This window comes from Maniola hyperantus, chromosome 5, assembly GCF_902806685.2.
Source record: "Maniola hyperantus chromosome 5, iAphHyp1.2, whole genome shotgun sequence".
In the NCBI taxonomy this organism is placed as follows: Eukaryota; Metazoa; Arthropoda; class Insecta; order Lepidoptera; family Nymphalidae; genus Maniola; species Maniola hyperantus.
Genome location: NC_048540.1, coordinates 5,226,952 through 5,238,518, shown reverse-complemented (window position 1 = coordinate 5,238,518; position 11,567 = coordinate 5,226,952). Strand labels below are relative to the sequence as shown.

Below are 11,567 nucleotides of genomic sequence, written 5' to 3'. Positions count from 1 at the left end.
TCTCTATACTCTTTGGTGCTTGTCAAATTTTTTTTTTATTGTTTGTTTGAACGAGATTTGAACCATTGAACCAAAACTTTGTTGTCCGGTCCGCACTCCGCTTACCTAATTTTTCAGTTTATTCTTGTAACTATTAATATTTTATTAAATGTTCAAATAAAATGGGCTTATTACCTTACATATTCATCTCTATTTCGTTAGTATGTTGTGCTGGTGAGTGTATATTTTGAAGTAATTCGTTAACAGTCAATAAGAGGCTACGCCCAACCGTCCAATAATGTTATATTGTATTGCAGTATCATCAGCTTCGGCGGAGTGCACTATTCCTATAGTCCTGAGGAATACATGGTTCTCTTTTGAAAATGGACAACAGACAATAACTGATATCAATGCAAATGAGATGACGGGAAGGTGGGTAAAACTTCAGTGATCATGTCTTTATTTTGCCCAAACATTCATATTCAGAGAAGAATATACTCACCTAGGCGGTAGGCATAGCTAGTAGCTAGTATAATTGCTCTTATCTGGAAGTGGTATGGCAGTTCAATTATTAAACCTAGACAGTTTGTTGGTGACTATGCATCATTGGGAACTTCAAATGGCTTGGTGAAACATATCTGTATCTAATATCTCCTGTATCTAATCTGTTACATCAACAATCGAAGTATTTTACCAGATGCCGAAGGAAAATGAGGAATATAAAATTACCAAAATTGTCCCTACTAGGAAACATGGGCCCTTCCACTTGTAAGATCACAGCATTCAATAATTAAGTGGTTCTGACTCGTATCACACTCCACCAATGTGCAAGACTGCAGTTACATGTCATACATGTCATAATATTGTTAATTAAATATTTAAAAAGAGTAACTGCTGAGTTTCTTGCTGGTTCTTTGCAGTAGGAAGACAGTTAAAAAGCCCTTATAAAAATTTATTTCAATATAAAATCTGTCTTCGAGATTGTCAAATACCTACCTATATTATAGTCTGTACAAAATAAGAACTCACTCACCATTTTATCTGTGTTTAATTCATGTAAAAAGTACGGTTCACCTTTAAAATAAGGACTGAAATCATACTTTTGACACAACAGTTGCATTATAGTTAATTGTTTGATAAAGTATTTCCTTATCTCTGCAGAGGTGTGTGTGTAAACATCAGAGCAGACTACCATGTCAACTACACAATGGTGTTCCAGTACACCAACTGCTACTACTGTGTGAAGCTCATAGTGCGAACTGTCAATGTGCTGGAGAAAATTGAAACACCTTGTGTAGACTTGGGTGCTGACGAGGAGCCAACTGTTGAAAGAGTGTGCAGGGGACTTAATCCTGATCAGAATCTTATTTCATTGTTCTCGGAAAACTCTGTTCCAGTAAGTTCTAATCGTAGATAGAGTAATAAAGGTAGATGCAGGAACGTTTGCTTTCTCATTTGCACTAAAAAGAGAGCTATTAGTAACAGATAAAGTTACTAATGTGATAAACAGAGACGTAGCTAACCTATTTTTTGTCTCTTATCGTGTAACTGGTTTTTTCAAAAATACATACAAGGAGTTGCAAAACAAACTTTGAGAATTCGTGGCGTAATTGTATTCCTCATGAGTTATTTACTTGTTTTCACATAAAAAACGTTTAATACAAATATTGACTACTAAACAATGGTAATAATTGTCGTGTTATTCATCTCATACGCGGTTACACAGTACTTAAATCTACCTATTATTCTATCTATGGTTCTAATCCATACTAGTACTATATAAATATAAAACTCTGTTCTAGTAATTTCTAATCCATACTAGTACTATAAATATAAAACTGTTCCAGTAAGTTATACTAGTATTATAAATCCAAAAGTGCATCTGTTTGTTTATTACATCTTTGTTTGTGTTTTTTAACTTTGGTAATGTTATTTGGCACCAAAACTTTAAAAACACCCTCGAGAAGGATACAGGATTCTTTCTTAAACTAACTTTATCTAGGCAAAGCAGAGAAATTAAAAAAAAAAACCGGCCAAGTGCGATTCAGGCTCGCGCAATGAGGGTTCCGTACTACAGTCGTATTTTTTCGACATTTTGCACGATAATTCAAAAACTATGATGCATAAAAATAAATAAAAATCTGTTTTAGAATGTGCAGGTGAAGACCTTTCATATGATACCCTACTTGATCTAGTCACTCACTTCGAAAGTTGAAAATACTAATTATTAGTTCATGACCACAATTTTTTTTTTGTGTGATCTAACCCTAAATTCACGGTTGTCAGATTTTTCCCCAAATGTCAGCTATAATATCTACCTACCTGCCAAATTTCATGATTCTAGGTCAACGGGAAGTACCCTGTAGGTTTCTTGACAGACAGACAGACCGACAACAAAGTGATCCTATAAGGGTTCCGTTTTTCCTTTTGAGGTACGGAACCCTAAAAATCAATCAAGTGTGAGTCAGACTCGCACATGAAGGGTTCTGTACCATTATACCATTTTGACAATCAATCTTTATTTTGAGAGTAGCTGAGGCCCGCGACTTCGGCCGCGTGGAATAAGGTTTTTTAAAAATCCTGTGGGAGCTCTTTGAATTTCTGGGGTGAAAAGTAGCCTATGTCATTCTCCAGGTCTTTATCTATACCCATACAAAAAATCACTTCAATCAGTTGCACCATTGCAAAGTGATTAAAGGACAAACCGACAAACAAACACTTTCGCATTTATAATAAGGATACTGATGTTAATTTCATGCTTTGCTTGTATAACAGGTGAATTGTAGATCATCGCTGGAAGGAGTGTGGCAGTTTGCCTATCAGAATCGTTTTAGATTCACCGGTGAATGCAGCCATCCTGATGCACAGATTAAATCCTGCCAGACAGCTGGCACACAGTTCTTGATTACCAACCAGAAATTCAACATTACTTATAGAAAGTGCCCAGGCATGTCTGGCACCTTTGATGGGGTTGTTGAATATAGCTGCCTTGGTAAGAAAATTATTTATGAATACTTGCTGATGCCCGCGGTTTCGCCCACGCGGATTTAGGTTTTTAAAAATCCCATGAGAACTTTTGATTTTCCAGTAGCCCGTCCCCGGGATGCAAGTTATCTCAGTACCAAATTTCGTAAAAACATTTATACGCCTTGATTCTTTAAAAATCCCGTGGGATCACCACAAATGAAATTCCTTACAGCATCAGGGCTGAGGAGTTAGGTCCTGTTCAGAAATTCTTTACTTGGTAGGTACCTCTAATATTATCAATTTATAACTGACAGTTTCTAATCACATAAGTTTTGGTGGTTAGGTCCCATACAGCATAAGGATTGAGGAGTAGGAATCCAAATTTTTTATGGGACAATGTCGCAAAGTTTCTCTATTGAATAAAGAATCTTAGAATCTTTGATTAAAAAATTATTACGCAAATCGGTTCAGAAATCTCGGAGATTTCAAGCAAGAAAAAGTAGCAAGTTTATATGTATTGTATGTATACAAACTCATATAAACTATATATGCCGCGTTGCGTCGCCCAAGTGCGCTTTGCTCCAATCAAACCCAATTGACGTGCCGCGTCGCGTAAGTGCGTTTGGACCTGAATGCATCAGTCTTATAGATTTTATTTACTTTTATTCTTTACAGGCCATTGGTTTGTCAACAAAAACCACTTCTTTGCCGTGGCCAACACTAAGGAATCTCGTAAAGACGAGAGGTACAGGTGCTTCCTAAAGAACAGGGATGATGATTTGTACATTGGGGCCTCCATTACCCCACAGTGCAATACATTGAAGACTGTGGAAAAATCTCCAGAGAGATACAGAGTTACTCCTGTAAAGGTAAGTTAAACCGCAGCATACTTAATACTAGCTACAAAAGGTGAGCCTTTTTTTAGCTATATAAGGTACTATTAAAAGCTAACTTATAGCCTACAGGTACAATAAGGCTCACTCAGCAAAGATGGTTCATCATGATCAACCCATCGCCGGCTCACTACAGAGCACGGGTCTCCTCTCAGAGTGGGAAGGGTTTTGGCCATAGTCTACCACGCTGGCCAAGTGCGGATTGGCAGACTTCACACAACTTTGAGAACATTATGGAGAACTCAGGCATGCAAGTTTCCTCACGATGTTTTCCTTCACCGTTAAAGCAAGTGATATTTTAATTACTTAAAAACGCACATAACTCCGAAAAGTTATAGGTGCGTGCCCGGGATCGAACCCCCGACCTCCGATTGGAAGGCGGACGTCCTAACCACTAGGCTATCACAGCTATATGCTATATCAAAAATGGTTAAATAAATAGTATTACGACGCAATAATGTGCAATTCAGCTCGCCTCTGAATGCGCCTCTTTCTATGGCCTAAATTGTTATCTTTATATAACAGTATATCTTTTCATAACAGACTGAGACGCGTCGCCAACCGGGTCACGTGACCAAGTGAGCCCAGCCTGGTCTAACTATAACAAGGAGTTTCAAATAAATATTTTTTGTTGGGTCCTTTGAGACTTATGAGGGCAGCATTAGATTTTTCAAGCCTATTTAAGATTAGGTTCCAGTTTCCTCCAGCCTAAGATTCCTTTAAGCGAGTTTCTTCCATTCCACTGTGGCTACTTCTGTTATACACAATCGCTAAATCAACAGGTCTAAGAGCCCTCGCCCACGGCGACTTTTTGTAGCGATGCTGTCGCGCGTTTACTAAACGCACGCCAGCATCACTACTAACGCGTGTTAGTCGCATTTGCAACGTGCTACTGCATCGCGACTGTATCGATGCAAACGCGCGACTTTGTCGGATGACATCGGGGGAAGAACGGAGGGAGGGTGGCGCGTGAATAGAGAACCGAGCATCAGTGCAACATTTTTTCTCGTTTGCATCGACACAGAAGCGCGACAATATCGCGTTTGCATCAAAAAGTCGCCGTGGGCGAGGGCTCTAAATCTAGCGCTATCCTTTTCCACAGCGCGCATTTTAAAAGAGCAATATATTTTGACTTGTCATTATAGCTTACGTGATACGTCATAATATTGTGTACAACAACTTAGCCACATTGGCAAAGTAAATTGTACATGGTACAACTACCAGAATTGAAACAATCGTAACATAGCCTCGATAGCTCAACGGTTAAAGGAGCGGACTGAAAACCGAAAGGTGGTCGGTTCGAATCCCACCCGTTGCACTATTGTCGTAGCTACTCCTAGCACAAGCTTTACGTTTAGTTGGAGGGGAAAGGGGAATATTAGTCAGCAATTAACTTGGCTAATATTCTTTGTATATTAAAAAAATATATATATCTGTTAAAACATTATAGGCTGAAGTGGTGGAGCCAGGGTGTCGTTTGCCGCAAAACTTCTCTGGCGAATGGATCAACACGGCCAACATAGATGCCGATGTGTTCATTAACGAGACGCACATCATCGAAACTTACTATCCTGATGAGGGCCGGTACAGGCGCACTATTTATGTATGCAGGTAAATACAATATTTTGGTACATTATGATTAACCTATCACTGGCCACCACAGAGCATGGGTCTCCTCTCAGAATGAGAAGTGCTTACACCATAGTCTGCCACACTGCCTAAGTGCAGATTGGCAGATTTCACACACCTTTGAGAAAATTATGGACAACTCAGGCATCCAGATTTCCTCACGATGTTTTCTTTCACCATCAAAAAATTGATATTTTAACTGCTTAATACACATAACCCAGTGCATGCCCGGGACAAACCCAGGACCTCTTGAACAGGAGGCAGACGTCTTAAGCACTAGGCTATCACGCTTCTTATAATCCAGCTTTCCCCCCCCCCCCCCCCCCCCCCTCCCACCTCAGCCACCCGCAGTCTTAAACGCGACGCGTGCGCAGACTGACCCCCTTGATAAAGGACCCCGGATGAGTTCGAAACTAGTCAGGCTAACGTCGACTGGATGCAAGTATATCTTTATTTGTGGATAAATAATAGTATTACTATTTTTTTCATTTGTTTGTTTGCAGAGAGCAACGTGATACAAGAGTAATGATGGCCCGTCTCACTGTTGACGGATGTCAAAAGGACTATGTGTGTTTCGATTTCGTGCCTCAACACCACAATGTTATAAGGTCAGATATTGCTTTGAAGAACATTAAAAAAAAACCATTACTTTAATGAGCACTTTTGATTCGTGAAAGTCATCTACCACTAGTTGGGAATGCCTTTAATAGACCTTTTTAAGTGACTTGATATAGTATATGCTTAAGGCATGTGCCTGGGATGTTTCTAAAATAAATTCAAGCAAGTTATATTCAATATAAATACAGTTAATTTTATACATTTTCATTTTCACAATCATAAGGCAGTGGTCCGACCGCTGACGATGAACGAGAAACGAGTAGAACTAGAAACTATAAACGAGCGATCAGCGGGAAGCGAGTGTGTAGTTTCGATAGTTTTGTCGCCGGGCTATAAGCGAGTGTGCGACGAGGAATTTCTCGCGCCAATCGCGGGCGCGTTACTCGTGTTTACTTTCAATGCCGCACTGTAAAGAAATGATCAAGCGATTGAGCATCGCTGAGCGTGATTATTTAATGGTATCCAATTGGGTATTTGACTCCAATTTTTTATTACTTTATTATAAACTAGAATAAAAATAATGACGTAAACTGAAAAACTAAATCGATCATATTATAACAAAAAAAGAATTTGAATATTTCTGATTAGACCGAGATAGCGATACAGCAGTTTGACGTCACACCTACTAATGCCATAGTAGCTTCGTGCGGTTTCATACAAATTTTCGTTTTGCGAGAAAGGGATAGAAGACCCTCCCACTCGAAAATTAAAATGCCTGTAACTTTGTAAATCTTTGTTGGATTTTAATATTTTTTTCAGTGTACGTCATTATTTTTATCCTAGTTTATAATAAAGTAATAATATTCATCAAATCCAAAAGTAAGAAAATACCCAATTTGAAACAATGATTTGACTTTTACAAATCTAATATTTAAGTAATAAGTAACATAATATTTTTAGGTTCCGCAAAGGCCTAGCCATGATACAAAGCAACTTCCACACGGTATGCTCGTGGACGCAGTTCCCGAACAAACAGCAATGGCGTTACGACATATTCCTCAAGAAGGACCCGTCGCCCATCCGCTGCCCCGTCGCAGGAAAATTCAACTTTACACAGAAAGGAGACGTCAGATTCGAAACTAGGATACTTGGGGGTGTAACACTAAGTCCCCGTCCGAATTTATACTGTAAATTGAACATAAGTGATTTCTCAGGTACTTATTATTTTTTAATCTAGCTTATGCTCGCGGCTTCGTCCGCGTGGACTACAAATTTCAAACCCCTATTTTACCCCCTTAGAGGTCAAGATTGTTTCAGCAAAGCCATAGAAATACGAAAAATAGACCAAAATTTACTGTTGCATTTAATCTGTATCTTCAGATTTGTATCTTTATTATCAATTAATCCATATTGTTTCATAATCAATTGAGGAAATATTGTCTAAATTGGTTCAGTGTCTAACAGATGGACAGATAGACAGACAAACGCGTCTCTTCGCCTCATACCCCGATTGCCAGCTTGATCTGTCGCGAATTTATGTATGGATAATCTAATGGAAATGGATTTTTAATAATACTTTTTGAATCTTTTTTCAGTGTGTGATGTTGATCAAAAAACCATACAGATAAAGGAAAACTATTGTTTGTCTGTGGACTATCTGGGTAGACCCGTAGATATTTATAGTGATCCAGATTACAAGATGAAGTGTATTGGATATTGGAAGGAGAATCTCAAGTCTTATCTAATTACATATGATGAGTTGGACCCGTTCTCCAAATACAGATGTTGGGTTTACCAGAGAGCTGATCTGAACAGGTATTAATTATTTAACTTGACTTTTATTTGGTTTTCTTTAAATTGTAAACTGACGAAAAAATTTAAAAAGCTATTCAAAATTGTGTGTATATCCGTAAAAATGACTCCTCACGCGCCATTTTAACTCTATTTTTACTCTCTCTCAACTGTCATGTCAAAAGTATGGTTCACTTTTAAAATAAAGACTAAAATCTTCTTCTTCTTCTTTTCTTGTCAATGGCTCTTTGTACTTCGGTCTTGTAGTATAAGGCAAGGTACATTGGATGGATCCATGTGATTATTACTGTTTGTTTCCATAAAATAGATTAAATCCTAAATTGCTTAAAAATGAGAACCTCTTGGATTCAGTTATACAATATTATAAGGCTTTAAATAATTTCAGGGTTCTTATGTCTCAAGCATTGGGTCCATATTGCGATTTGAAACAGGATGTGACGTCATGGAACTACACAGAGGGCGCGGCCGTCGCCATCGAGATGGAAGAATACGAACGAGAGAGGGATCAATGTCCGATGTATTTCGATGACGGCACTGACCCGTGGGCGACCAAAGAGAACTTTGTAAAAATCTTTTCTTTCACTTACTCATTTTGGAGAAGCAATAGTGCGAGTAGGATAGAAGTAATCATACCAGTGCTATTGTTAGTTTTATTAAGGTTCTTATTACAATGATTAGTGTCAACTTTGTACATTTAATAAAACAAAAAGACCAGAAAGAAACCATCAAACCAGTTTCTAGGGCTTGTTAAAGTTCTGGGCAGCAAAAATTTACAACAAAAACAGCACAAGCACTAGCACATAATATCGTGAACTATTCATTTTTTCTTAGCGGAGCAATATAGTAGAGTAGATGATCAAATTTTATAATTCAACAAATAATTAATATGATAAAAAATAATGATCTTAAGAATATCAATGAATATTTGTATTATATTCTTGTAGATATTACCTTTTAAATAAAGTTATAAGATCAATTTAATCAACAGCACATTCCATAGTTTATGTACATTTTGCTGCTAAATTTAAACTATAATTAAAAAGCTTTAAAGTTTAAACTATAATTTTTATAGTTTCGTAAGAAGTATACACTATACATATTATAAGCAAGTTTCAAATGATTAATAAATATCGCAATATAATATCGTGATACTGATCTCATTATTTATTAGAATTAAAATAACATTATCACATTTATACACCAATACATGTATTTATATTAATATTGACGGGATCACGAATATTGCGATATTTATTGACAGTCTTACCTTTCGCATTACATTAACTTTCGCCTAACATTTTTTTCAAAAGTTGACTAATGAAGATAACATCCATCATTAAATCAGTGATGTTTTTTAACGTATTGAGTCACTTATTGTGAGTCAGTGTAGTTATTATATTACTCACAGAATTATTGTTCTTATATTACAACTCTCTGGAATATTGTCATAGTGATTTTTAGAGCAATATTAAACATATAAGTATTGATTATAGATTAATAGAGGAAAATGACTAATTAGTTAAAGTAGGTATAGTCCGTACGAAATAACTCCTCACGCGCCATTTTAACTCTATGGGTCAACTGTCATGTCAAAAGTATGGTTCACCTTTGAAATAAGGACAAAAATCGTACTATTGACATTTGACACAAAAAATAAAATGGCGCGTGAGGCGTTAAATTTTACTCGTTATAGACTGTAATTTACCACGAAAACTCAAATCAGTTTAACTGACAGTTTTTGGTTTTTGCAAAAGCAATCTGTCAGGCTTGAAAGAATAAACTTGTGTTTAACATTCGTTTATTTTTGGTTGTAAGACCGATTTTTAACATTTTTTTCATTAAAATGTCAATACATTTTACAAGAAAAACATACTATGTAGGTACTGTAAGGATTTGATAGGATCAAGCTAAACATACATCCTATTGTGAACTTACCTTTATTAATGTATAATTTTATAAATAAGTGCTGCTTCTATATTTTTTGCATGATTAGACTAATTATAAAATTAGATTTTGATATAAGTTTTAATGTTTCTGTTATCATGAATCCGTCCATTGAAAATGTTCCATCCATTGAAAATGTTTTTTTAAGAATTTTTTCATACCTTAATTTAAATATAATTATACTGTTTACAAAGACAAAAGTTGTTTCCTTTATATTATGCTGGGCTTCCTAGTTAGGGTAACAGTGTCCCCGTTTAAATTATTAGAACACATTTGGTATTAATTGAAGTCATAAAATATTATGTTCCATTCATTAAATGCACACATATCCAAGTACAAATTCAACATTCAAATGTCATATTCTGTTTTATTTACCAAGACTCAGATAGAGAGAGAATGTTTGAAAATAATATATTTAAAAAATTCAAATGGCATTTTCCAATTATGTTTTATATTAAATCTTACTATATAAAGTCAGTAACATAGCTTAAAATAAAATTTACACATAATTTACTTAGTCCACGATACTTTAGGTATATCAAAGTGTTCTGTGAGGCTGTCCAGGTGCTGATTGAACTTCTCAACTCGCTGTTTATGGGTCATCTCAGCCTTTTGTTGGATTCTTTGCTTTTTCTGAAAATAATAATATTGCATTATGTTAAGACCGTGGCATGTGGAAGTCCCTACAAGAGATCTATGTCCAGCAGTGGACGTCTATTGGTTGATGATGATGATGATTATGTTAAGACTTGTTAAATGTGAATCTGACTCAAATATTATGTATTATGTTAGACTTGTCAAATACAAATCAGACTCGAATATGAAGGATTTCATACCATTATAAAGAAATCACTTTTTTTTGAGATGTAACCATATATTCAGTTTTCGGATTCCCCTTTACTTGTGCTAGACATTGCTACCTGCCGTATTGCACGATTCTAGGTCAGCAGGAAGTACCCTATGGGTTTCAAGATTCCCTTGACGCATCTTGACAGACAGACAACAAAGTGATCCTAAAAGGGTTCCTTTTTTCCTTTTGAGGTGCAGAATCCTAAAAAACAAACTAAATAATTGTACACTTTTTAGTCATGCCTCATCTTAAATATATTATCAAATTCACAATTCATATTTAAAATGCTCAAACAGTGAATAATTTCAAGAGCTTAATGAAAAAAATATTTGCTTTGGCTTCACTCTGGTGGAGTTTCTGAATAGACTTTTCTATTGGAAGTATGCACCATAGAACAAACCTACAAGCAAAACCTTAAGTTTCTGGATCCAGCGGTTTAGGCAATATCAATAGTCAGTCAGTTCATAATAGTAAAATTATCACGTGAAACTATTTCTCAAGATCATATTTTAGTCTGATAAACAATGTTATTAATCAATTGAACCGTGTCTACCATTTTCTCTTGCATTTTCAGGAAAGCTAATTCCGCTTTTGTCTTGGTTTCAGTGCTGGCTTGTTGTTGTCTAATTTGTTGCTTCACTTCATTCTCGATTGCTTTCTCAGTTTCTTTACTAGCCTTCTTCTTCTTTTTCTTCTTTATTCCGGAATTGTCCTTGATTTTCAGTTGTGCTCTGTTGACACACGCGTATTCGTCTTCTTCCATCGTTATTAGTTATCACTAAACATTTAATGCAATCTAATACAAAAGATTTATAAATTTACATTAAATTTAATAACAAAAGTGAATTCCCACGACAACACTTTCTTTCGACGAAATTAATCGTTTTTAACTTTTGTTTTTGTTGACACTTGATATGAAACGTCAAACGAACGAC

General features: G+C 36.1%; 2 protein-coding genes across 3 annotated transcripts; one reads left to right on the top strand and one right to left on the bottom strand.

Annotated features, from left to right (window-relative positions):
- Positions 1-70: 70 nt before the first annotated feature.
- On the top strand, positions 71-9,827 carry udt (protein undicht). Of its 2 annotated transcripts, none has more exons than XM_034968514.2 (10): positions 71-213; positions 297-411; positions 1,141-1,375; positions 2,755-2,971; positions 3,622-3,815; positions 5,290-5,450; positions 5,972-6,076; positions 6,987-7,240; positions 7,622-7,841; positions 8,224-9,827. In XM_034968514.2, the coding sequence occupies exons 1-10, from the start codon at positions 162-164 to the stop codon at positions 8,510-8,512; spliced, it is 1,842 nt and encodes a 613-aa protein (XP_034824405.1). In that variant the 5' UTR covers positions 71-161; the 3' UTR covers positions 8,513-9,827. The 2 variants fall into 2 exon arrangements, with proteins under 2 accessions (XP_034824405.1, XP_069354973.1); XM_069498872.1 differs by having other exon boundaries at positions 71-219; positions 306-411.
- On the bottom strand, positions 9,620-11,566 carry LOC117982197 (protein FAM32A). Its single transcript, XM_034968515.2, has 2 exons — positions 11,186-11,566; positions 9,620-10,415 (listed from the first exon to the last, which is right to left on the bottom strand). The coding sequence occupies exons 1-2, from the start codon at positions 11,393-11,395 to the stop codon at positions 10,293-10,295; spliced, it is 333 nt and encodes a 110-aa protein (XP_034824406.1). The 5' UTR covers positions 11,396-11,566; the 3' UTR covers positions 9,620-10,292.
- Between the last annotated feature and the right edge of the window lies 1 nt (position 11,567).

What these genes read in the sequence shown, in the direction of transcription:
- udt (XM_034968514.2), top strand. Translation starts at nt 162, where the DNA reads ATGGGCTTATTACCTTACATATTCATCTCTATTTCGTTAGTATGTTGT. An exon ending in TGTTGAATATAGCTGCCTTG is followed by an intron (nt 2,972 to 3,621) that starts GTAAGAAAATTA and finishes TATTCTTTACAG; the next exon opens with GCCATTGGTTTGTCAACAAA. An exon ending in CAACACCACAATGTTATAAG is followed by an intron (nt 6,077 to 6,986) that starts GTCAGATATTGC and finishes TAATATTTTTAG; the next exon opens with GTTCCGCAAAGGCCTAGCCA.
- LOC117982197 (XM_034968515.2), bottom strand. Translation starts at nt 11,395, where the DNA reads ATGGAAGAAGACGAATACGCGTGTGTCAACAGAGCACAACTGAAAATC. An exon ending in TGAAAATGCAAGAGAAAATG is followed by an intron (nt 10,416 to 11,185) that starts GTAGACACGGTT and finishes TATTATTTTCAG; the next exon opens with AAAAAGCAAAGAATCCAACA.